General features: G+C 35.3%; 1 protein-coding gene and 1 pseudogene across 1 annotated transcript; both read right to left on the bottom strand.

Annotated features, from left to right (window-relative positions):
* Positions 1–2029: 2029 nt before the first annotated feature.
* Positions 2030–23564, bottom strand: CRISP1 (cysteine rich secretory protein 1). The gene is made up of 7 exons (XM_032409306.1): positions 23499–23564; positions 18229–18366; positions 14105–14195; positions 12817–12965; positions 9732–9829; positions 7405–7493; positions 2030–2157 (listed from the first exon to the last, which is right to left on the bottom strand). The coding sequence occupies exons 1-7, from the start codon at positions 23562–23564 to the stop codon at positions 2030–2032; spliced, it is 759 nt and encodes a 252-aa protein (XP_032265197.1).
* A 3133-nt stretch (positions 23565–26697) lies between these two features.
* On the bottom strand, positions 26698–27736 carry LOC116635855 (annotated as a pseudogene).
* Positions 27737–27998: the final 262 nt, after the last annotated feature.

The following is a 27998-nucleotide window of genomic DNA, read 5'->3' as shown; positions in this document are numbered from 1 at the left end:
TTTTATATTCTCTACCAGTTTATCAGATCTCTTAATTAGGTTTAATAATTTTCCTTCCATTTCTTAATATATTGGGAAAACTGAGAGAATTACAGGCTAATCTAAGAGGAGAAGACATACCACATCCTATTATTCAAAGGTTCAGGGTATACGATCCCTGAACTGCCCTGGGATCTCTGTATGCTCGCTGGTGAAGGAACAGTGACACCTTTCTACGCTAGGGGAAAGAAGATCACGACAATGCTGTCCCAACTGCTTACGGCTTGAGCACATTTTGAAAATTCACAATGACCCCTAATCTACGCCAGTTGTCAGTCTGCGCATCTTGGATCATTCTATCATCCATGCCCCCGTATAAATCTGCATAGAGCCTAGTTTTTATTATAGAGCTCTTATCATTGAGAATCAGGGGTGTGTTATCTTTGCTCCTGGTATCAAATAAAAATTATTCAGTCTGGCTTTTCTTCACGTTTCCCTGTAATCTGGATCCATTTTTGTGCCCATTTGTTTTCCACTGTGAACCCTACAACTTAATCAGATCTGTCGTCAGAGCTGCTCTTTACTCACTGTCTTTGCTTCACAGGTCTTGTGGACATGTATTAGTATATGTACACACACACACACACACACACACACGCACACACACACTTTTAATGGAGCAGTGTGTTCCAGCTCTTGAGTCTAATCATGACACTTCCCCTGACAGTGACTCTGAACTTAGCATGAGATTTCTTTCTATGCTTGTGTTGCTGTGTGCACAAACCCTCCTGACAAGCTTTGGTCATGGGAGTAATGTTATGAAGCATTCAAAAAGTTGCATTATAATTTGTGTCACCTTTCCTTGGAGATACTTAGCATATGAAATTTTTGGGGGGGTTACACAAACAATTTTCATCCTTGAAGTAAAAACTTGGTTTCCCTTTCTTTCTTTCTTCCTTCCTTCCTTCTTTCTGTCCTTCCTTCCTTCCTTTCTATTTTTTTAAGATTTATTTATTTATTTTAGAGAGAGAGAGAACATGAGTGGAAGGGGCAGAGGGAGAGGGACAGTGACTCTCAAGCAGACTCCCTGCTGAGTGTGGAACCTGACGTGGGCTCAATCCCACAGACCCAAGGTCACAACCTGAGCTGAAAACAAGGAGGCCAGTGCTCACCTGACGGTGGCACCCATGCACCCCTCCACTGCTTCTTTCTTGTACATGATATGACAACTGATGAGAACCTAGAGAATTTTCTTTTACATAAACTTTTAGAAAGAAAGAGCACAATTATGAGGGGAAGAAAAACCTGAAACTGAAAACAAAACAACAGGTACTGGGATCTCTGTGTCATCATACACTTCACCAGATTTCTTTAATATTCAGATTCACTAAATATTTACGTCTTCATTTGAAATACGGGAGACAATATCCTCTATTTACGCATTACATTTTGTATGTAATCAGTGCTGAGTACATATTTTGTTAAAGTAAGGAAACAAATTTCCCCCCCACTTTACAAATGTTTATAGATGTAATAATGAAACAATGTTTATAGATGTAATAATGAAACAATGAGACATTTAAACCTCCTCCAATTAAGCACTTTGCCTTGCAAGTAATAATACTGACTCTTCGTTTGCTTTGTGGATTATTTTAATGACCAATTTAAAATAGAAGTAAAGTTATGGAATAAAGAATTACAGTCCATGTTAGTTGGACAGGGAAGACAACATCAGGAAGGTTGGAGACATGGGAAAGCAGGGGAAGGAGTTAACAGGGAAAAAGACCCTCCTCTAGCAGAGGTTATTGTCAAAGTGGCCAGTTATACCGTCAGTTGAATTTTGTCAACCTGCTTCAGGAAGGATCAGGACAGGAGTGGGTAGCATTGATGTAAATCTACAGATGCCCATATATGATTAATAAAATTTAGGATCTCAGGTGTAATTAAAACCAAATGAAACTTAGCAGAAGCTACTGAAACAAAGTAAGGTAAAAGATGTAATCCAGCAGACATTTCCCCAACAGCACATTATAGTTGCAAATAACAAAGATTATTTTATCTCCTTGTCACAGAGGCAACTGGCTTTGCAGAACTGTTGAACTGACTGGGATCTGCACCCAAAACTTCGTTTTTGTGTCTTACAGTTACTGTATTCATCATAGTAGAGGCAGGGGTTAGCTGGAAGGAAAAAGCATGTTTACACAGTATTATCTCGAAAATTCACCATTACTGAAGAAAGAGATAATCTCTCCTAAAGACATCAATGGAATTATCCCCTCCCCGCCCTCCCCAGTGCCTCTGAAATTTACCAATCTGTTTTCTGTATCTGTGAGTTTGGTTTTTTTAGATTCCACATATAACTGACATCATATGGTGTTTGTCTATGCCTGACTTATTTCACTTAGAATACTACCTTCAAGAACCATCCATGTTGTCATAAATGATAAGATTTCCATTTGTTTTATAGCTGAACAGTGTACATTATATATATATATATATATATTCTTTCTTTATCCATTCATCGGTCAATGGACCCTTAGGTTGTTTCCATGCCTAAGCTATTGTAAGTATCTTCTTGAGTTAATGTTTTTGTTTTCTTCAGATAGCTATCTAGGAGAAAAATTGCTGGATCATATAACTGTTATATTTTTAATTTTTTGAGTAGCCTCCATACGGCTTCCTATAGTGACTGCACCCATTTACATTCCCATGAACATTGCATAAGGGTTTCCTTTTCACCACACCCTTGCCCCCACTTATGATCTCTTGTCTTTTTGATTATAGACGTTCTAACAGGTATGCAGTATATCCCTGCATTTCCCTGATGATCAGTGATATTAAGCACCTTTTCATGTACCTGTTGGCTATATGGATATCTTCTTTGGAAAAATATCAGTTTAGTTCCTCTGCCAGTTTTCTAATTGGATTTTTTTTATTCAGCTTTATAAGTTCTTTATGTATTTTGGAGATTAACGCCTTATCAGACATATGATTTGCAAATATTTTCTCTCATTTAATGGGTTGTCTTTTCATTTTGTTGATGGTTTTCCCTTCTGTGCAGCTTTTTAGTTAGATGCAGTCTCACTTGTTTATTTTTGCTTTTGCTATTTTTGATTTCAGTGTCAAATCCAAAAAATCATTGCCAAGACTGATATAAGGAGTTTGCCCCATGTTTTCTTCTAGGAGTTTTATGGTTTCAGGTTTTACGTTCAAGTCTTTAATCCATTTGAGTTGATTTTTGTGTGTGGTGTGATATATGATTCCTGTTTCGTTCTTTTGCATGTGGCTGTCTGTCTAGTTTTCCCAGCACCATTTACTGAAGAGACTGTCTTTTCCCTTTGTATGTATTTGGCATTTGGCTTCTTTGTTATAAATTAATTGACCCTATATGTATTGGTTTATTTCTGGGCTCTCCATTCTTTTTTAAAAATTATATATATATATATATATTATATATATAATATATATATATAATGTTCATTTAGCCATTCTGTTCCATTGATCTATGTGCCTGTTTTTATGCTAATACCATACTGTTTTGATTACTATATATAGCTTTGTATATAGTTTGAAATCAGGAAGCATGATACCACTAGCTTTATTCTTCTTTTTCAAGGTTGCTTTGGCTATCTTTTGTTATTCCATACAAATTTTAGGATTATTTGTTCTAGTTCTGTGAAAAATGCCATTGGAATTTTGATAGTAATTGCACTGAATCTGTAGATATCTTTGGGTAGTATGGAAATTCAAAAAAATATTAATTCTTCCAATCCATGAGCATGGAATATATTTCCATTTATTTGTATCTTCAATATTTTTCACCAATATCTTATAATTTTCATTATATAGATCTTTCACTTCCTTGGTGAAATTTATTCTTAGGTATTTCATTCTTTTTTGATGCAATTATAAATAGGATTTTAAAAAATTTCTTTTTCTGATAGTTTGTTGGTAGTATATATAAAAATAACTGATTTTTGTATATTGATTTTGTATCCTGCAATTTTACTGAATTCAGTTATTAATTCCAATAGTTTTCTGGTGGAGTCTTTATTTTTTTAATTTTTTAAAAGATTTTATTTATTTATTTGACAGAGAGAGAGAGACAGTGAGAGAGGGAACACAAACAAGGGGAGTAGGAAAGGGAGAAGCAGGCTTCCCGCTGAGCAGGGAGCCCAATGTGGGGCTCAATCCCAGGATCCTGGGATCATGACCTGAGCTGAAGGCAGACATTTAACTGACTGAGCCATCCAGGCACCCTGATCTCATGGAGTCTTTATGGTATTTTATATATATTATCATGTCATCTGCAAGTAGATACTGTTTTACTTCTTCCTTTCTGATTTTAATTACTTGTATTTCTTTCTCTTGTCTAATTACTCTAAGACTTCCAGTACTATGTTGAATTAAAGTGGTAAAGGTAGGCATTCTTTTTTTTTAAATTTTATTATGTTATGTTAATCAACATACATTACATCATTACTTTTTGATGTAGTGTTCCATGATCCATTGTTTGCGTATAACACCCAGTACTCCATTCATTACATGCCCTCTTTAATACCCATCACCAGGCTAACCCATCCCCTCACCCCACTCCCCTCTAGAACCCTCAGTTTGTTTCTCAGAGTCCATAGTCTCCCATGGTTCATCTGCCCCTCCGATTTCCTCCCCTTCATTTGTAAGACTGTTGAATCACAGACCTGTACCTCTGAAACAAATAATACGTTATATGTTAAAAAAAAAAAAAAAGATAGCAGGAAGGGGAAAAAAGGTAGGCATTCTTGTCTTGTTCATGGTCTTAGAGGAAAAGCTTTTCACTTTTAACCACTGAATATGATGCTTGTTGTGGGCTTCTCATATCTGGCCTTTATAATGTTGAGGTAACATTATACCTGTGAACCCAATTTGACATTTTTTATCATGAAAGAATGTCAGATATTGTCAAATGCTTTTTCTGTATCTATTTGGATGACTATATGATTTTTATTCTTCAAATTGTCTGATTTGTGGACGTTGAGCCATTCCTGCATCCCTAGCATTAATCGCACTTCATTGTGCTGTATGATCTTTTCAATGTATTGTTGCAGTTGGTTTGCTAACTTTCACTGAGATTTTTGCATCTATGTTCATCAGATATAATGGCCTGTAATTTTTTTTTTTATTGCAGTGTCATCTGATATTAGTATCAGGGTAATGCTGGCCTCATAAAATGAGTTTGGAAGTGTTCACTTATCTTCTATTTTTTTGGCAGAGTTTTAGAAGTATTAGTATTAATTCTTTAAATGTTTGGTAGAATTCACCAGTGAAGCTATCTGGTTCTGGGTTTTTCTTAGTTGGGAGAGTTTTGATTATTGATGCAATCTCCTTACTACTACTTAGTCTGTTCAGATTTTCCATTTATTCATGATTCAGTCTTGGTGAGCTGTATGTTTATTTCTTCATAATTTAGTCTTTGTAAGTTGTATGTTTTTTTAAGTTTAGTTTTGTAAGTTGTATGTATAAATAGGATAAATTCCTTCAATAATTTCTCAAATTAGTTGTCCAATTTGTTGCTATACAATTATTCATAGCAGACTCTTATGCCCTTTTTTGTTTGTGGGTATCAGGTGTAATGTCTTCTCTTTAATTTCAAATTGTAATTATTTGAATCTTCTATTTTCTTTTCTTTCTTCTTCTTCTTCTTCTTCTTCTTCTTCTTCTTCTTCTTCTTCTTCTTCTTCTTTCTTCTTCTTCTTTCTTCTTTTCTTCTTCTTCTTCTTCTCCTCCTCCTCCTCTTCCTCCTTCTTGTTCTTCTTCTTTTTCTTCTTCTTGTTCTTCTGGTAAGTGTGGCTAAAGTTAAAGATTTTTCTATGTTTGTCTTTTAATGAAAGCTCTTCCTTTCATTGATCTTTTTCATCTTCTTTTCAGTCTTTATTTTATTTATTTTCACTTTGATTTTTGTTATTTTCCTCCTTCTACCAACTTGGAGCTTAGTTTGCTCACTTTGTAGTTGAAGAATAAAGTTAAGTTGTTTTGAGCTCTTTTTTGTTGTTGTTGCTATTATAGGTATTTATTGCTATGAATTTCCCTCTTAGAAGTACTTTTACTGCTATTATAGTATATAAATTACATTAATATATATAATTTCCCCTATTTTATAATATGAATTTTGTTTTTATAAGATTTATTTGAATTACACTAAACTGCTTATATCTGTATATCCAGGTCTTATATTTTAAGCATTGTTTCCATTCCAGTGTGGCCCAATCTATCTTTCTTTAATATTTCTCATCTTCTCGTGCATTTATAGGTGAGCAAAGAGTTTAAGATAAGCATCTTTTATGGCATAGATTTAATCTTCTTGAGTAATACTTTCTCTTTCCTACTCTCATTTTACTTCAATTACATTTTTTATGCATTATAAACATTGCTTTTATATCTTGGATTAAAAAAACCTACCCCATCCACCCAGCATAGGTAATTAGTAGATATTTTATTTTTCTCCAACTACAATTTCTTTTCAGAAATGGTATGCACAAAGTGAGGTTGAAAGTAAGAGAAAAAGGAGAAAAAAAGAGAAAGAATAAATGAGACTTAGAAAAAAGAATATCTCTCTATTTCTCTACTTAGAAAGAGAGGGATTTTGAAAAAGAGAATCTATTTTCCTTACTTTAAGAGTAAACAGAGTGACTTGGTTAGGTGTAGGAAAATAAGTCTTCTGATCTTCCAAGTCTGAAGTTAAAGGGTATTTTTCCTGGGTTAGTTATTTCTCTAAAACTTGTTGAAAATTATCTTATCAACATTACACTCAGGGATTAGGAGCTATGTTTTCAGGAGGCTCTAGGAAAAGGAACTTTTGCTATCTAAGGGAATGACCATGTAATTGGAACCCATTTGGTTAATACTACATTGTAGGTAAGGTTTATTTAAGAAATAAAAGGAAATGCTGTAAGGGGACAGTGTGACCATCAACTAATATCTTTTGATGTGTCAGTAGGAACATGGGAGAACAAGGATCACTCCGTAAGAAATTACATGCCCTAATAAGTGGTCAGACAGGTAAGAGAGTTATGGAGCAGCAAGAAGCCAAGAACACTAATTTCAAGGTTGCAATAAGAGAGCCCAGAAACTTTTTTATAGAGCAGAGAAAAATGTATAGTTATATTAACATCTTATCTGGGTTTTCCCTATTAGGTCATTAAACTTTACGGCAGGGGGGAGGGGCTTGAGTTTAGGCCTAGACATTCTAATATCCGTTCCAATAGATTTAATCAATTATCTTCTTGGTCACTCAGGGAGGGGAAATAAGAAATAATGTTGATTTTTTCTGGGTGATGATTCAGAAAAAAGTTATAGAAAAGTGCAATATTGTCAAATCCTTAATTTGAAGGACACATGGCTCCTGGGTCAATGGTCTACATTAAGCAAAATGAATGCAAAACTTACTGCAAAGTTTATTTTCACAGTCATTTGGACAGTCCCCACATGGACTTCCTGCATTATAAGGTTTATCCCTTTTGGCAGGATCATTTCCCCTTAAGAAAAAGAACAAAGGAAAAGGTGATGTAATAAAATTGATGCTTGGACAATGCATATAAAATTTTACTTACCATTTATAATCAACTTTGAAAACAATTTTTGAAAACCACTTCTAGATAATGATGATAATCTTTTTTTATGTTATGTTAGTCACCATACAGTACATCATTAGTTTTTGATGTAGTGTTCCATGATTCATTGTTTGCATATAACACCCAGTGCTCCATGCAATATGTGCCCTCCTTAATACCCATCACCGTGCTATCTTTAAGATAGGTTTAAGATTTCTAGACTTGCAACGATCACAATTTATCAGGCAACTGTGGGGTCCTAAGAACATTTTGAAAGAATTTACCCTATTCAGACAGTTAAGTTCTAACAAGACTGGAACCTATGAACAGTCAAGTCTTAACAAGCAGAAGAGCTTTAGAGGGATTTATAATTTGTTATTTTTCTTTATTTATACCCATAAGGACTTGGTAAGCAGTCATGTAAAAGGATATGTTAAGAATATTTTAAGTGAGTCAAATTGGAGGTGTTCTATTCATCTTGCACAGTATCATGAGAAACTTGATGCATGTTACTCTTGTGTAGAAACACATGGAGCATTATAAAAGATGAAAATTCCTCAGTATGGCTAAATCTAAAGTGGTAGATTTGGGGGAGAGAGAGTAGATGAGAATTTCTAGTTCTAAGCTAATACGAAATTCAGAGAAGACAGTTTTACCTGCAGATATCTAAGAAAACAATGTGGATTATAACTGATTCTTACTTCATATGCTTGAAAAATAAAGTAAATGTTCTGGTTAAAATAGCATTCTAGTTGATATTTTTCCTTTTCATATGTGAATTGTTAGAATTTCATTTTATTTTTTTTTTCCATTTCTTTTTTAAAGTAAGCTTTATGCCCAATGTGGGGCTTGAACTCCTGAACCGGAGATCAAGAGTCACCTGGTCTACCAACTGAGCCAGCCAGGTGCCCCAAAATTTCACTTTAAAGAAGAAACTTATTACTTAATTCAGTAAGGGCTTTTGTCAGACTCTTGGCCTAATCTTTGCTGCAGAATATTCTCTATCACAGCTCTATGTGTTTTACTTTTGTGTAATTGTCAGTTCACCAGAAACCACCACCAGCCCCTGAAAGATTTAGTACAATGGATGTGTTATAGATGCAAAGAGATCTTACTGTCTTCAGTACTAATTATATAGATAAAATCATAACAAATATTAACTACTGAAATCAAGTAATGATAAGATCAGAAAATAAATCATATATAGAGCTCTTATATAAATATATCTATTGAATCTACACTGATATTCGAGGCCTCATTTAAAGTATAAATATTGTAGCCTATTAACAGATAAATAATTTTCACTGGTTCATATTGAACATTTTTTATTTTGCAACACAAAATAATGGGGGATAGCAGTTAAACACCATGCTTGGAGCTCATAGTATGATGGAAAATTTGCATATTCAACTATTTAAGTATGGCTAGCTGAAGGAGACAAATGCAAACCACTCATTAACTTTCCTTAGCAGAGTATATTTAAACAGGCATTTGTAGTGAACTATTAGAGGAGTATATCAAGTTTTGAACAATCTCTAATTTCTCATGATTACCACTGGAGCCACACAGTGTGCTCCTGTGGGCTCCTACAATCATCTTTGTCTGAAATTGATCTTGCTTAAAGAGCAATTGCAGTTGGTAGGGCAAAGGAGTCCACCTGCCTTTCACTGAAGCAATCAGATTATCTCTTCTAAGAGTTGTTACTCACACCTTGATAACATGTAAATTTAATTTCTAAAGAAAAGGCATATACCAATAGTTAGACTAACAAGAACACTTCAATTTTTCCATTTGTTTATTCTTGATACTCCACTATATTTCTGCCCTTGCATTCTAAATATACTCTAGATTGTTGAAGTAAATATCGTTTTTTTGCTTATGCTAATCAATAACACAGAGCAAGACTACTGGTAATAGCTTTGAATTTGGACATTCTATTAATGAAATATAAATATAAATTTATTTTAAAAATATGATGTAAATAAAATTGTGTGTGTGTGTAATGTTTTTAGGTATTGGCTAAATGACATTTTATCCCTAAAGTTCTGCTTAACTGAAATGAAATATTTATTTGAGCTTTCTTTTATATTGTTTGAGAAACTGGATTATGTAAGAGGGATATATTTCTAAAGGCTTTGTGAAACCAAACTGTATAATACATACTCATGACAATAGTGACAAACATAGAGATACTGAGTTGACAATCTTTTGTCGCATGATGATATTCCACAGCCAATGAGGTAAGAAGTGGCCCAAACAATCTGTAATGATAAAGAGATTATTTTATTAATAATTTGACTTTTGCTAAATGATTACAATACGAATATTGTTATCCATGGTTGAAAATAAACATGTTTGCTTTTAGGATGCTTTGAGCATGGCTTATTAGGACGTCATAGAAACAGAAAGATTTCCATGTGTCTGGATAGCACACATACATATGCACACTTATTGGCCATCCTTAATCCTGGCTCACTCTATTATCAAATCTATATAGAAAATCAGGTAACATGATGAAGGCTTGTTGGTGATTATATCAAAATCAAACCATGGGAGGAGCTTTACTTAATCATCAGAGCAGAAGCATGGCATAGAGTAGAGTTGGCCTTTGAGACCAAACATCTTGGTTTCAAATTCTATCTCTACCACTTCCTGGTTGTATGGTATTTACCAGTTTACGTTTTGAAATTTTATTTTTTTATTTGTAAAATGGGATAAAATAATACTATCTTCTACCTCATAGGTGTATCGTGGGAATTGGATAATAATTTTTTTAAGTGTTTGGAAGAGGAAATATTAAGTTACTATCTGAGTGTGATGGCCCTAATGGTCTTGGATGTAAATAGTGGGTCTAGGCTACCTTTATCTGAAAGAAATATAAGGTTGGAATTGATATCACAAATTTGTCAGATTTTTAGCTCCATGGGTGATCATTCTATTTTTATCCTCTGATTGTTTGATAAGGCAAATTATATGAATAAATAGTCTGATGTTATAACATTCTTGGATTCCTAGAACATATCCTTTTTGTCCAAGGGTGTCAACTTTAAAATCAGAATGCTATTTGCTAGTCTTTTACTTAGAATATCTGCATTGCTACCCATAAATGATTAAGTCTATGATTTTTAAATAGGCAGTCTTGAAAAAGCAGACAGAAGTTGGAAGTCTTATGCTTTCTAATATCAAATCTTACCACAAAGCTACAGTAATTAAAACAGTGGTACTGGCATAACATTAGACATATAAACCTGAGAAATAAAATAGAGTCCAGAAATAAATCTTCACATATATGGTCAAATGATTTTCAACAAGGATGCCAAGATGATTCAGTGGGGACAGGACTGCCTTACCACAAGTAAAGTTGGAAAAACTAGATATCTACATGCAAATAAATGAAATTGGGTCTTACCTTCCACCATATAAAAAATTAACTCAAAATGGATTAAATACCTAAGTGTAAGAGCTAAAACCATAAAAAACTCTTAGAAGGAAACATAAGGAAAAAACTTCATGATATTGAATTTGGCAGTGATTTCTTGGATATGACACCAAAAGCACAGACAGAAAAGGAAAAAAAAATAGATAAATTGGACTTTATCAAAATTTAAAACCTTTGTGCATCATAGGATACTATCATCAGAGTGAATAGGCAGTCTATGTAATAGGAATTAATGATCTCACTTATATGTGGAATCATATACCTGCTAAAGCATAGCTATCCAGAATATATAAAGAACTCTTACAACTCAGCAACAAAAACCCAAATAATCTGATATAACCCAGCAACTCTAACTGGAGATGGAACCTCTACAGAAGTAATTTAGGTTAAATGAAGTTCTAAGGGTGGGACCATGATCTGATAGCGCTCATGTCCTTATAAGAAAAGGCACAAGAGTGCTGACACTCATGCTCTCACTCTCTTTCGCTCTTTCTCTGCAAGCCCGCACAGACAAAAGGAAAGGAAAGTCTGTGCAAGGACATAATGAAAAGAAGGCAGAAAGAGAGCTCTCACAGAAACCAACTATGCTGCAGAAGTTCATACACTTCCAGCCTCCAAAACTGTGAGAAAATAAGTTTGTTGTTTAGTCCATCCAGCCTGTGGTACTTTGTTATAGAAGTCCAAGCAGACCAATACAGCACAGATGTGAAGAAATCAGAAATTTCATTGCTGCTGGGAATGTTAAATAATGCAGCTGTTGTGGAAGACAGTATGCCAGTTCCTCAAATAATTCAACATACGATTACCATGTGATCCAGAAATTCCATTTCTCAAAAGAATTGAAAGCAGGATATGAACAGATATTTGCACACCAATGTTCATAGCAGCATTATTATCAATATCCAAAAGTAGAAACAACCTAAATACACATCAGTGAATGAATGGATAAAAAACAGGTGATATACACATACAATGGAATATTATTCAGCCTTAAGAAGGAGTAAAATTATGGCACGTGCTACAACATGGATGAACATCAGATGAGGATATAATGCTATGTGAAATAAGGCAGACACAAAAGGACAAAAATTGTATGATTCCAGTTATATGAGGTATCTAGAGTAATCAAATTCATAGATAAAGAAACTAGAATGGTGCTTGCCAGAGGCTGGGGAGGGGGGGAAATGGGAAGTCATGGTTTAATGGGTACAGAGTTTGGGAAGGTGAAAAGTTGTGAAGATTTATGGTAGTGATTGCTTCATAACAATTTGAATGTAGTTAATGTTACTGAACTACACAATTTTAAAATGATTAAAATGGAAAATTTTATAAAATATATTCATATGTGCATATCCAAATAGTTATTATGTGTTATATATATGAAAATAATTATATATGATAAATAAAAATAATATATGTATATATTTTACACATATATACATATATACATATAATTTTACCATAATAAAAATAAACTAGGAAGAAGAGGATTCTCTGTATTATAAGGTACTATTATTTTCATTCTTTACACATATTAGAAATGTAATTTATAAGTGACATTGATGTTTTATGATTTTGTTAATTCCCAAAAGTCCAAATGTATAAAAAAGGAGACTAAACAGTTAAGCAGCTTCTCTAAGCTATCTGTTGAGGGAATCACATTTCCTTATGTTTCAAATTATAATAGGAACTCAGTGGGTCAAGTGTAAGTTTGCGAAAAGTGGGTAGAATAATTTTCTCAGTCACCTATTTTCCACACATGCTTATAGTCATTTAAACAATGTGTATATTTGCAAGTACGCAGGTTACCTGAGTGTAATGCTCAAATGTTATGTCATCATCCGTTGATGTCCATTCCCCGTACTTGAAATATTTAGATTCATTGTACCAGATTTTAATTACATTTGACCATGAGATAGGATAAGTTGTCAAATGCATATTTTCTCCACAAAAAGTATCTGAAAGGGAGAAAAAAAGTCTGAGTCATACTTGAAGAAACTTCGAAATATATTACAAGGATATTTTCCTCATTTTCATCTTACAAATATTCCACTGGTCATCCAAGCAATGTCTTATAAAAGAAAACAAACTCAGCTGTATCTCTGCTGGCAATCATCTTTTTCATTGATGAGTGAACTTGTGGTACTTAGGTTTGGTGAGAAGTTGACAGTAGGAGATGATGTACAAGCTTGGAAATCAGATCAACATTTCAGTCTCTGCCACTTCTGAGCTGTTGAGAAGGGTGAAACCAATCCAAGTAGCCAATGGGTTGTAACAGGACCCATGACTGGCAAACAGCCACAGAGGTATTCCTTATGCAAGGACCTTGAAATAAACATTTGCTCATTTAGCCATCCACTTGTGATATGGGTTCTTGGTCAAAAATGAAATTTAGGAGTGATCTACCTTTCTCTGGGGCAGGAAAGACTCACACTGCTAATTCATGGGTCAAAACATTGGGCAAAAATGCCCAATAATCTGTAAATATGGAAGTTTCATTAGTATTTTAAAAATATTTTGTAATAAACAAGCATCTCATAAATGTTAATAATGTCTACTTGTATAGGAAGTACTAATAGATTTTCTGGAAACTAGCTGTGATCCACCTAATATATATGCCATGAGATGGACTTATTTATGAGCACCTAAATTTGTTCTCATGTATAGCTCAGTAGAGTTGAATAGAACTCACCTCTCAACTGTATTAGTATTTCAAAGCCAAAGATATCCCTAGGGTGATATTGTGTGTAGCTAAAATAACTACATAGAGTGGAAAGCTTCTAGCTATCCAGCTCTCCATCCAGTTATCACTGTATTACTCAACTATTCTGTAATATTGAGAACTTTGATTCTTATTTTTTTAATTTTTTATTGTTATGTTAATGATTCTTATTTCTGATGATCAGCAATTGGAATTTGAAATTTGAATATCCAAATTTAAAAATTAATAATAAGAAAACAGTGTGGTAGGCCACCATCCACTGTCATTTATGGGGCCATATCATAGACTGAATGACTTAACTTACCCTTGCCAGGTTACTTAACAATTCCTAAGGACTTTTGAGTACAGAGGTGAGTCATTCAGATGTATACCTACTTGTAATTCGTCTCTTAATTGAGTTGCTCTCTCTTAATTCACACTGCTTTGACAACATTCTGGCATTTTGTGCAGCTTCTTCACTCCAATCCTACAGTGGAAGAGTAAAATATAAGCACGTGGTCTTATTGGCATTTCCATGATAATATTCTAGTTTATTGTTTCTAAAAATCCAAGGCTAGCAATATCCTCAATTTTATAAGCTAACAATTTAAACAATAATATTAAATATTCTGGTTGGAAAAGGAAGACAAAACTTTTGATTCACTATGTTAGCCCTTGAATTAACAAAATCAAAATTTGGTAATAATGTTCAGATGTAGCTTCTCTCTCAGAAGCGTGAAAGATTCAAGTAAATGCTTTCAGTAAAACAGATCAGGGTTAGAAATCCATTCCATTATTTATTAGTAGTTTTATCTCTGACACATTATTTAATCTTTTTGAATATGTTCTTCATCTATGAAATGTGACCCATCATTCATGCCTAATAGTTTGTTCTAAAGTTTTAATGTAGTAATTCATGCAATACAATTGTGATATGACAAATCTTATACTATGTGCTCAATAAATAAACAATGGCTATGTACAGTGTCACACATCTCCATCTAAAATTATAAATAATACTAAAAAATAGTAGCTAATAACCACATGCCGGGGTATGTTACCAGTTCTGTATGTATATTTTCTCATTTTGATTCAGAGCAACCCTACAAGGGAAGTACTATTATTATCCCCATTTGCAAATGGGGAAACTGAGGCACAGAGATGTTGCATAATTTCTCAGGATAACACAACCAATAAATAGCCAAGAAAGAATTAGAATCCAGGTTATTCTGTCTTCAGAATGTGTGCTCTTAACTCTTAATGTGTGTCAATTGTGCTGAGTTGAAGCATTTTGTCAGGTGTATCTCCAAGTAAGTTGAAAGGAGGCAGAAAGTCTATATCACTAATTATGGGATTTGACAAATGTTCTCCCTAACACTCTTTAATCCTTACACTGTGTACATCCACTTAAAAGACTCCCAATATCTGAATGCAACACATCACCAACAAAAGTTGTAGACTTCATTTTTTACTACAGGTTTTGACATAAATCATTCACTTACTCTTTAGAATAAGTTTTGGATGACACCTGACTTAGATTTTCAACATTTTTCTTGGTGGCAAAGAAGTTTAACTGTTATATGTGTATGCTTCCATCTGTGTTAGTTTTACAGAATTGCCCTTCAGGTTGAAGGAATTTACTAAACCTTGAGATGAATTAAGTAAGTCATTAACCTAGGCTCAAAGCAAAAACATGGTTTTACTCAGCATAATACCCTCCAGTTTCATCCACGTCATTGCAAATGGCAAGATTTCATTTCAAAAACTAATTATGTAGTGTATGGTGATTAACATAACATAATAAAAAAATTGTCTACCTTAAAAAAAAACAAAACAAAACATGGTTTTGTAAGGTTTGATTGTTTCATGCAAGAAAAGTTGTATTTTAGTAGTGGATACATCTACCCGAGGTAGTAGAGATGATACAACACATCCCGTTAGGACATAGGATCTCCTGGCAGTGGGAATATCATCATTGTAAAAAAAACCTTAGTAAAAAAACCATGCCTATTATGACCGGGTTACCAAGTGATTAGGACTAGAATTTATCTGGGTAATTTACAGCTCATTGCTTGTTGTGTATGCTGTGATGTACTACCAGATCACTTTCTGAACTGAAGCACTTATTTCCTCTTAAGCTGAGAGTCATGTCCACTGATAGCTCTACTGTATGTCCTTTCTAAAAATTGTCCTGCATCCAGGAGCATAATCCCCTCCCTGGGGTAATCCATACCCAACATCTGGTCAATGTGGGAACTGTAAATTCCAAGCCACTTCCCTCCTACTCAGGACAGCTCCAAAGGGTTGTCTTAGTTGTACAGCTTCCAGAATTATCTGAGCCCTCTGTTGTGACTACATCATAATCCAACTTTTCCATATGTCCACTGCTGCTTCTCTCTCTACCTCCACAGGTAGGTGTCAATCTGGGGATTGTTCTCCAATAAACATTGTGCGTGCTAATCTCCATCTGAGTATGCTTATCTTGTCGCATAAACTACCTGCAACATTCATTACATACAGTCTGTGGTTCAGACCTCTTTGAGGAAGCTGTCTGGGATATTACCTCTGATTCATATTGGTAAGATGCTCCTTTTTTTTTTTGTGATAGATCCATGATTAAAATCACAAGTGAGTATTCATGGTTATTACACCAAAGCTATGAATTCTGGCTTTAATACATGGTTCCATTTAATCGGTTTCTAACCTTATGCATGGAAACTTTTTCAGAAAATCTCTGCCTGACAGCTGTGATTGGCCCTTCAGCCCTGCTGTAACTCTATCAGTTCCTTTCTAGCCACATCCAATGCATTGTTTATGGAACAGCTCAACTCTCATATTCCTTTGAAAATATGATTCAGTCTTACCGGTCACCTAATTTATAGTCTTGTTGATCTCTCGTACCTTTACACTTTAGCACTTGAATGTATTCATTCTTACATTACGTTCTAAAATTCCCTTTGTATTTACCTTTAACCCACAATAATAAAATCTCTGAATCAGAGGCTATATTTTCCATTTACTCTAAAATTTCTTTAGAACCTCCTAGCTAAATGTGTTTGCTCTTTTGGAAACCAAGTTAGTTTAGACCCTATTGGAGTCCAGTGAGTTTGGACCCTCTTTGTACTAAGGGAGGTATATAGTGAAGAGCAGCTGCCTGGAGCTGTGCCATTTGCATTTGAATCTGCACTTATTCAGTACTTATTACTTTGGATTTTAACTAATTTCTCTGAGGTGCAGATTCATTATCTGTAAAATGGAGAAGACAGTATTATCTGCATCACCGAACTGTTGATTTAAATGAGTTAATGTAATAAAGTTCTAAAAGAGTGCCTGTCAACAGTAAGTACAATCTACATTTCAGGCACAACACTCAATGCAAGAAGGCCGATGACAGCTACTGATTTTTATTGTGTTGTTTAAATAACATTTTCTATTTTAAGCTGAACAAGAGATAAATTTCAAAATAATGTTTTTATTCACTTGCTTCCCACCCTTTGTCATTTGTATGAGGAAGCTGTCCCTTAGAATCATTCTCCAGAGCCAGCGCTATTTCTAATTCTTGCACTCTAGACCAGTCCAAGGTTAAAGGGACCAGGATAAGTTTGCACAAAAACCTGAGTGATACTTCTGGGAGATAATACATACACAGCTAATCACCTGGTACATCTGAGACTGCCCTAAATTTGTTTTTTTATAGCACCTAATGTACACACACACCAGGTTTATAGTGGAAAGACAATTCTCTTTTTATGGGATGCAAGGGAACTGGGAAATAGGTTTGACAATATTGGCTTATCTGGCATCACCACCTGACTTAGAATCTGGACATCTCGATTCCCAGATGTGTGCCTAGCCTCTGGGCTGCTGCCCAATGAAGACAGTTATGAATTGCCTCTATAACTTAAAGCTCGCTATGCTGACAACACTGGCCGGCAGCTTCAGCTCCAGCTGGGAGCTTGCAGGGCTCTCCACCCCAGACTTTCCAAATCAGCATCTCAGAGAGTGGGGCCCAGGAATCTGTGTTTTACCAAGTTTTTCAAGCAGTTTGTTCAAGATTGAGAAGCACTGTCCTAGGGTACATTATGAATGAAATTAGACTGTCTGAGTTGGAATTGTTGCTCTGTCATTTAATAACTGATTTTGGGAAAGTTCCTTGCCTCCTCCGTGCTTCCATTTCTTTCTCTCTTTTTTTTTTTAAGATTTATTTATTTATTTGAGAGAGAGAGAGAGAGAGCACACAGACACAGAGGGAGAGGGAGAAGCAGACTCCGCTGAGCAGGGAGCCTAATTCAGGGCTCTAACCCGGGAACCTGGGATCATGAACTAAGCTGAATGCAGATGCTTAACTGACTGAGCCACCCCAGGTACCCCTATGCCTCCATTTTTCTGCTGCTAAGTCATAGGTTTGTTTGGGAAGACCAAACTTTTAGTATACTGAAAGTGAAGAGGACTTAATAAAAACTCAGTAAACACTATTACTATTATTAACATCGTTGTTGTTGCTGTTTAATTAATCTTACCATCTTCAGCATGTTTCTGGCTGATGGAACTACTCCTCTCCTGAGGGTGTTATGTACAGTAACGATTTCTTCTTGGACAGTTGCCAATTCAGTGAGGAGTGTATTATATGGAACATATGGAACTGGAGCTGGTTTTGCCTGTGATCAGAAAATTATTAATTAGTCTTACTTCTTTGATGTGTAATTCATCATGTATATTACTTGCAGACCTATAGCAATATGAATTTGTAGTTTATATTGAATAGACAATGATCTACAGCATTTTAAAATTAACAATTGCTCAATAGATTAGTTTCCATTTCTCCAGTGCTAGTCTTGTGGGTTTCTGAATGTCATCTGACATTATACAAGTGTATAGCATAATGCCCTGGATATCCTGTGATTGGGTTTTTTCAAATTTATGATTGGTACTTTGGGCCATGTTAAAGTACTTTTTATCAGGCAATATAAACCATAGTGGAAGATATCTTGATATCACACCTCTATTGACTGACTTCTCTTCCTTGGCTCCTATCCCACCCTACTTCCTGCAAGTGTTCTCTTTGCTTCTTAAATAAACCACTTGCACTTGAATGCTGTCTAAAGGATGTGTCTAATCTAAGATATTAATTATTGAATACAAAGCCTCCAGTGTCTTCAACTCAGATTCTACCTTTTCGTCTTATGCTTATGAAAAAACATTAGCATTTGTATACATATATGTAAGTATAACATATAATTAAAATCAGCTACAATCCAGAATTAATGACTATTCTTTTAATTTATCTTGCAACTAAGAAGAAACTAAACAGCTTTAATATTTTAGGTTAGCATTAATTGCTATAAAGAGCAGCTTCTTCTGTGTGTGTATTATCTATCACATGCACTTCATTCCTTTTGTTTAAAAAGTGGCAAAACATATGTAGTATAATTTGAGTACTATCTCTTTATTCCTCAAGTACCACAGGACTATTAGCAATTTCTGAATGGATAGGATCCAACACCATACCTTGCTCAAATTTAGTAGTTATTTCATTTATTTTATATCAACATAAAATAGGAATGGGGCAAAGGCCTAGATATGGAATCCAGAAGACCCCTCCAGAGACTGTCCCCTGTGGACATCATTTCCTCAAAAGCCCACTCATGTGGTGCTATTTTCCTCCATACTTCAGGTAGCTCTTGTCTAGGCTAGAGGAGAGGTGGGGAGCCACCAGAATTCCTTTATCATAGCCAAATTAATTTTCCTTGCTCCTCTGAACTCTGCTCCAGTGAAACTCAAGACATATTGCTCTACCATCTCATTTCTGAACATTCATTTTCTGATAATGTTTTCCTATCAATTCCTCTCATTCATTTAATTTGGGCCTTCTGGGTTTTGTTTTTTTTTTTTTTAAGATTTATTTATTTATTTATTTATTTATTTATTTATTTAGGGGAGATAGAGAGAGAGAGCACGAGCTGGGGCAGGGAGAGGCAGAGGATGAAGGAGAAGCAGACTCTCTGCTGAACAGGGAGCCCCATGAGGGGCTTGATCCCAGGACCCTGAGATCATGACCTGAGCCTAAAGCAGATGTTTAACTGATTGAGCCATCCAGGTGCCCTGAAACTGGGCCTCCAACAAGCTCTCAAGGGCCTTCTGAAACAAATTCATCCTGTCCACCCCAACTTCTGCAGTCAGCTCAAAGGACTTCAGCATTCACATGGATGGTTCCAAACATCTGATATCTCAGGCCCTTGAATTCTTCCTCTTTTAGACCTCTCCTCCAAGTCTCTTTAGTCTCCACGATGATGGTCACAGTCTATATCTCATAATCACTCCAAATGCCAAATCATCTGGTCAAACTTTTCCCTGCCTGATCAGGATTTCCTGCTCTTCCAGATTGCTAAGTTCAATCACTCTGACTATTTTCAACACAATCTAGTCTTTTAGCTCATTCTTCATTTTCTCTATTTTCCCTCTCTTGTCTTTTCTTTCTTTTCTATTCACGTTCTCTTATTTCAACAACTTTCTTGCTAAAATATTGAATCCTTTCCCACCCATCATCATTTAGGAACCCCCCCCCCACTTTGGGTGGGACCAAAAATTTCCCTGCCCGCACAGAGTCAGATGAACATTAGCAGAAAAATACTCCACAAAATCCCAGATATTGGTATCATCCAAAATCCTGATGTCTAATCTCAAATAGTGCTTTAATTTGGTCATCAATTCTACTAATTTACCTGGTTAATTCACTTTGTCTTTCTTCATAATGTTATTGCAGAACTTGTGCACTCTACCCCAATCACATTGACCTCTCTCAATAGAATCTGGTATGTCCTACTTTCCTCAGTAAAGAGGCAGCTATTTCAGCTTCTCTTGGTCAGTCTACCAATCTGCCTCTATTTGTTCTCATTCTTTACTCCTTATCTCTTGTGGTACTACTGAACAGATCATACTTTCCTGGTTTTTTTAAACCATTTTATTGAGGTATAATTGACATGTAAAATCTATACATGTTTAATGTATACAATTCAATGAGTTTGGTAAGTATACACTTGTGAAACCATCTCCACCATCAAGACAAACAAACAAAAGAACACAAACATAGCAATCACCTCTCAAAGTTTCCTCCTGCCCCCTTTACTGTTACTATTGTTATTATTTTGTGTATCTTGTAAAAGCATTTAACATAAGATTTACCCTGGATTTAAAACTGGATGTCCACATGCAAAAGAATGAAATTAGACCCTTATATCACACCATACATTAAAATCAACTTGAAATGGATTACAGACTTAAATATGAGACCTAAAATCATAAAACTCCTAGAAGAAAACATAAGTAAAAAGTTCCTTGACATTGGTCTTGGCAAGCACAGACGATAAAAGAAAAAATAAGCAGGTAGGATTGTATCAAACTAAAAAATTTCTGCACAACAAAGGAAATAATCAAAAAGATGAAAAGGCAACTTAATGAATGGAAAAACATTTTAAGCTATATATCTGATAAGCAATTAATATCCAAAATATAGAAGGAACTTGTATAACCTACGAGCAAAAACAAAACAAAACAAATAAGCTGATTTAAAAATACACAAAGAACCTAAACAGTCATTTTTCCAAAAAAGACATATAAATGACCAACAGGTATATGAAAAGGTGCTTAACCTCATTAATCATCAGGGAAATGAAAATCAAAACCACAATGATATATCACTTCATACCTGTTAGGATGGCTATTATTAAAAACAAGATTTCAAGTGTTGCAAGGATGTAGAGAAAAGGGAACCCTGATATACTGTTGGTGGGAATGTAAAATGGTAAATCCATAATGGAAAATAGTATGAGGGTTCCTCAAAAAATTAAAAACAGGTCATTCTTTCAAAAGTTATTTCTCCCATTCTGTTATTTATTCCATTATTCCATTCTCTTCCACATTTCCCCAAATCTCACATTACTCATTATCTTTCCATTGTATCTTCAACCAATTCTTTTGTCCTTCCCACTGATATTTATTCATAATCATGTTGCTTGTAACTTAAAATAAACAAACAAAACTTTTCATTTATTTCAGTTCCCCATTCAATCATTGTACTTTATACTTTCCTTTCCTATCAAAATTCCTAAAAATGTTGCCAGTACTGGATGTCTATAATTTCCCACCCTTTAAGCAATATAGTCTTCATTCACCTTTCCCCCATTTATTCCACTAAAACAAGGGTTCTATACCAGGAATGATATACCCCCTCCTTAAGTCCCCCCTTCTTTCCCCAGGCATTAAACAATGTCTAGAAAAATTTCTGGTTGTCATGAATGAGTTGGAGGGCATGCTCTGCCATCTTGTTGATAGAGGCCAGTGATTTTTGTTAATCATCCTAAAAAGGCTCAGGACAGACCCTCTTGACAAAGAATTATTCCATAACAAAATGTAAGTAATTCTGAAGTTGAGATACTTTACTTTGAAACAACTCCTATTAAGGTCACTAACAAGCTTAATTTGTAAATTCAATATTTTTTTAGTGTCTTCATTCTACTTGATCTATTGGCTGCTAACTCCCCTGACTAAACTCTCAGTGTAGAAATAGTCTTTCCGTGTAAGGGACAACACATTCTCTTCATTTTTCTCTGAACTCTCAGACTTCTCTTTCTTCACCTGGACTGACTATGGCTATAGCCTGGCCTCCTACTGACCTCCCAGCCTTCAAAACACCCTTTCACCTCTATTTCTCCCCTCCCACTCCCCATCCAGTCTTTCACAATCCATTCTCCAGTCATCCACCAGAGTAAACATTTCAAAACACTGACACAATGGAGTCCCTTTCCTGTTAAAAGTCTTTCAACAATTTCTTAGAAATAAAAACTATATTTTTTACAAGGCCTGTGAAGACCCTGCTGACCTCTCACCCTCTATTTAAGATATGCTCCCTTACTTTTCTCTTCTTTGGTCTCAATGATTTTCTTTTAATCATTGCAATGAGCCTGTTTTTATTCTGCCTTAGAATATTTGCCCAAGCCTGTCTCTTCATTAGTATACTCTGTCAGCTTGTTCTACCAAGTGATTCCAGTTTATCCTTCAGATCTCAGATCTATCATGTCCTCCTTACCAGAGAAGTCTCTAATTACCTCAGACAAGATCAAATCCTGTTATTACCTGATCGCAACTCCCTGTACTTTTCCTTCAAAGATCTTTTTGTGTAACATCTACTAGATTCTCATGGAAAATTCTATATGTCAGTAAAAAGTGATTTCTGTCCAATTAGATGCCTAGTAGCTCAGTAAACTGTAACACTGAAGGGGAGTTTAAAATAAGATTCAAGCCTAGTCATTAGTCCATTTGCTTTCTACCTGGAATCTAAAAAGAGAATATATCATACTGTTTATTTTTATTGGACAAATAGTAACAGTTTATTATTTCCTTTAACTAGGATTCATGTTTAAATTTTATGCAATGAATTTGTGTTTGGAGCTTAGTAATTCCTGCTCTACATTTTCAGCTTTTTGAATTATCCTGAGGAGCTATAATGAAATTGGCATAAGCCCATGGAGCCAAACTGGTTAGGTTTACTTCCAGGGTCTGCCACTTCCCAGTTATCTGACATTGGCCACATGACTTCACCTCCCTATGCTTTGGTTCTTTTCTCTGCAATGTGAAATTAAGAATAGTACTCGCCTACTAGAGCCTATGGTGAGACCAAGGTGAGTAACTGGCATTGAGTCCTCACAACAGTGTCTGTAACAAAATGAGTTCTACAGGGGTAGCTCTTATCTTTTTCTGGAAAGTAATTATGAAACATACAATCCTCACATACTCTTATAATCAAAATAGGCAGGAAACCAACAGCAGCGGCCAAATACAAGAAGTATTTCATTGTCATCCCTGAAAAGAAAACATAAATTTAGATTATTATCAACTCCTGGGATTATTATAACCCTGTTTTATTATAACCCTGTTTTCAAATCTCTTTTGCATATATATTTACATTTTCTGCAAAAAGAGACCTGCAGGATCAAAACAAAGTTGAATATGTTAGTCAGTGGAACCAACAAAGGAAGACAGAACTGTAATTGGAAGAAAGATAGATTTCATGTCTTAATCACCAGAACCTTTGAATATGTTACATTACATGACAAAAGAGAATTAAGGTAGCAGATGGAATTCAAATTGCTAATCAGCTGGCTTCAAAGTAGGGAGATTGGGGCACCTGGGTGGCTCATTTGGTTAAGTGTCTGACTCTTGATTTTGGCTTAGGTCATGATCTCAGGGTCCTGAGATAGAGCACTACTTTGGGCTCCATGCTCAGTGGGGAGTCTGCTTAAGATTCTCTCTCTCCCTCCCCTGACTCCCATGCACACGCACACACACACACACTCTCTCTAAAATAAATACATCTTTAAAAAAGTAAAAAAATAAAGGGAGATTATCCTGGATCATCCATGCAAGTTCATAAGGGTACTTAAATGTGGAAAAGGGAACCAATGTCAGTGAAGGATCATGAGCAAAACTGGACCTATCATTGCTGACTTTGAAGACAGAGAAGGGAACATGAGACAAAGAATGTGGGCAATCTCTGGAAGTAGAAAAAAGCAAGGAAATGGATTCTCCTCTGGTGCCTCCTTGTTGAATCTTGATTTTAGCCCACTCAGTGAGACCCATTTGGACTTTTGACCTCCAGAACTATAAGACAATAAATTTGTGTTGTTTTAAGACACTAAGTTTATAGTAATTTGTTACAGTAGCAACAGAAAACTTATATAAAAACACAAGATTATATCTGAGTTCTCTATTGCCTATAGAGAAGACATGTGATCATAGCCCTAGTAATTTATATACATGACTTAGAGATATTCTGTATATATGATCACTCTGCTAAGAATGGTTGTCATTGTGAGTCAGGCAAATCAGAGCTAATATACCCTCTTCTTTATTTCTGTTTGATAAGGTTGCTGACTCTAGGGTATTCAATTTATTAAGTATAGGTTATTAAATTTGGTTAGCACCTTCTTTTAACAATCTGCCACGCTTATTTCTGAATTCATCCCTGCTGAGTGGAAAGCATTAAAAGCCAACAGTTTAGTTCTTATTTTAAAGAAAAATTTCAAAGAACTGGTTAAATGACTAGTGCTGAATAATACACGTAATGTGATTTGCCGTTGCTCTCAAGCTTCTCCTGCCCACTGCCAAAGAGGGGAATTCTGTAAATCAATTCTTTCAGGAAACATGAACATGCAAACAATCTCTTCTTTATCACTCTTTTTTTTCAACTCTTTCTTTCCTTTCCTTTCTTTCTCCTTCCAAAATGTCACATACCCCCAAACCTTCAGATTTATAGTACTATAGCAACATAGATGAAATATGAATTCCATTCTTTTACTTAATCCTCAAAAAATCCAGTAAAACAGGTATTTTCCATCTGAGTTAACTGAAGAAAAAAATAAAATAAAAAAGAGCTTCTGCAATATAGTAGATTGATATATATATTTATCATACACACATTAATATTTATACCCATTCACACTGAAGTGTTGTTATTCAAGTTCTTCCCCATTATGAAGCTGTCTATAACTTCTGTTGTTGCACTTTCTGACCGGAAATATGGGGTGATGGTGTGTATGTTCATTGCCTTAATGGTTACAATGCTTTCCTGAGTATACACTAACATGTACCTTAATTATACCTCAAAAAATCTGTTATAAAAGGTTTAAGAAATAGAAAGAGTTACCTATTTCACATGAATCAAACAACTGGCACTAAAAATTTAGATTTTGTCTTTCAAGTATTTTTTTTCCTTATATCCAAATTTAGTACTTAAATTTACACCTAAACAAATAATTTATATAAAATATTTTATCCTATTTTTCCCAGAATTTCTTTTTTTTTTTTTTAAGGACAACTTTTATTGCTACCAGAGGCTTTTATCATCAGTCCATGGTTCTGACTGCGATACCTTCTTCAGACTGCACAGGGAGCTCAGGAGCCATGAGTCATTAAGAGAAATACAGGTAGGGTAAATAACTTTCATCAAGAAAATACTAATAGCTTAACATAAATCTAGGGTACTGAATTCAGTTATTACACGTTACAGACCCCAATCATAGAGCTGCCCCAACATCTAGACAGTCTCTCCTACTGATTATAAATGAGTGAAAACTGATCAGTTACCAAAAACAAAACAAAAAAAACCAAAACCTTAGTTGTTACATGTTTCTTTGGTGAACACCTGGATATACCTAACACAAATTCTTTTATACAAAAGTCAAAAATGCTTTCAACAAATCGCAGAGTGTCCTAATTACATGCCACTTTTAAGTTCCAATTTAAGATAAACAAAAATGAAAACAATAATTTTGTTTCCAACCTCCAAGAATTGAAATGAGACAAACACAAAATCAATGTGGTAATGCCAGTCCTTTTTCTATTACCACCTCTCATTCATATGGGGCAATTCTGAAGTACCCTTTTTGGATTAATCTGAATCCTGGATTAAACATGGCTGTCACACTGAAATAATTTATTCACTAAATTGCTAAAAAATGATTTTGAGGGTTTCCTAATCAGTGGAAGTCAGGCTATAGATCCACATGCATAAAGTTCATTAAGTATTCAATAAAGAAGCAAGCAAAAACGAGGAAAATTAAATCAGGATGCTGGAGTCAGAGTGTGTGCCAGCTATGAATTTTGGAACTTTAAAAAAAACACTGAATATGAATCTTTGAGATGGGTCAATCTCCATTGCATTTTAGCAGAGAAAAGGGTGGAACTGACAAACACTACAAAATTTTTTTTACTTTAAAAAAAATTTGGATCTTTTGAATTTCACACTTTTTTTGGTCTTTAAATGCTTAAATAATGTTGATTATAATTTGCCACACAAGTAAACGGGCTTTTTTCTGGCTCACTTCAAATTGGCCTGCTAAGGTATGCACCTGTATGTAGCCTTTCCTGGTTTTCCCATGTTCCCATTCCCAGAGTAGTCTACCTTAGTTTGCACTTGAAGGTAACACTGGAAGCTACATGACAGAAACTGGCTGCAAAGGTGGACAAGGGGAAGCATGCCCTCTTGCCTTGATAAATCAGTGCCACATACAGAACCCACATTTTCCGAAGCATTATCTTCATTACAGAGCCATTTGAGTCCATCATAGAAGTCATCCACTTCCATCTCCTCCACTTCGCGATTAGCAGAGGTATGCTTGCATCCACGGGCAGCTGGTGGCTGATGGCAGAAGGCTGCCGCACCTCTGACCGGCACTTCCGGTTTGCTGTTGTCCTTGGAGAAATCTAAATCTGGGCCTGCAACAGAGGAGGGATGTAATCTGAACACTCCTTTGTCACAGGTCACCAGGGTGTGCTTGAGGGGATGGTAGACATAAACGGAATTTAGAGGCAGGGAAGACCGCAGAGAAGAAAGGTGATGCACCACAAGCTCCTGACAGTGGATCAGCGGGGAGCTCTCCATCTGTGCTTTCTGAAGCAGTTCAGTTGTAAGAGGAAGCCACTCAGGAATAAGTTTCTCCATTTCCAAACTAACCATGGCCAGAGCAAGCATGGATCCTGTGAATTGGAGAAGTTGGTTGCAGGCCATCCAGTGAAGGAGTTGCTTGGTAAGGCCTGCCAAATGTTGAGAGGGGCTCAGTTTGGGCAAACTGAAAAGTATCTGAGACCTAGTTGACACTGCAATGGCATGGAAAATGTGAAGAAAATCCAATGGTGTAGCTGTGTGGAGATCCCAATTCAACTTATCCAGAATAATCCTCTCCATCCTCAGAATTTCAGGTGAAGAACATCCACAGAAACTGTCTCTTGCCAAGCCATCAGTACTGGAATTCTCTCATCCTCCTCAACAGTCTTGGCAGCTAGGAAAAAACAGCTGATTGCAATACAACTCAAGTATTTTGGATGGGCCTTTACAGTAGCTAAAAACCTGCCCAAAAGACTGCTAGCCAGAGCAAATGTTTCTGGGTAAAGGCTGAATTGGTACTTGAGTTTGGCCAGCCACTGAATCACTTCATCTCTCTGGGATGGAGAAACATTCTGATTTGTAGGCATTTAATTTCAATTATTATAGTGTACTTCATCATTATTATTACTTATGCATATTTTAACACAAACACCAAGCCATTTTTAGGATTTTTTTCATGAATAACTATAGGATTTGTGCTTCAAAATTGAAATCAATTGAAATCTTTAGACTTTTTCTTAAGATGACATAAATGTAATTTTATTTCTAAGTGTACCTGATATATAATAGTGTTTAATAAATATTTAATAAATGAATTAGTTTTTGTACAGTTGAAATAATTGGTTAATT

Source organism: Phoca vitulina, unplaced genomic scaffold (genome assembly GCF_004348235.1).
Source record: "Phoca vitulina isolate PV1807 unplaced genomic scaffold, GSC_HSeal_1.0 scaffold11, whole genome shotgun sequence".
Lineage (NCBI taxonomy): Eukaryota > Metazoa > Chordata > Mammalia > Carnivora > Phocidae > Phoca > Phoca vitulina.
The sequence above is the reverse complement of the archived record's forward strand: the minus strand, read 5'-3'. Positions and strand labels throughout refer to the sequence as shown.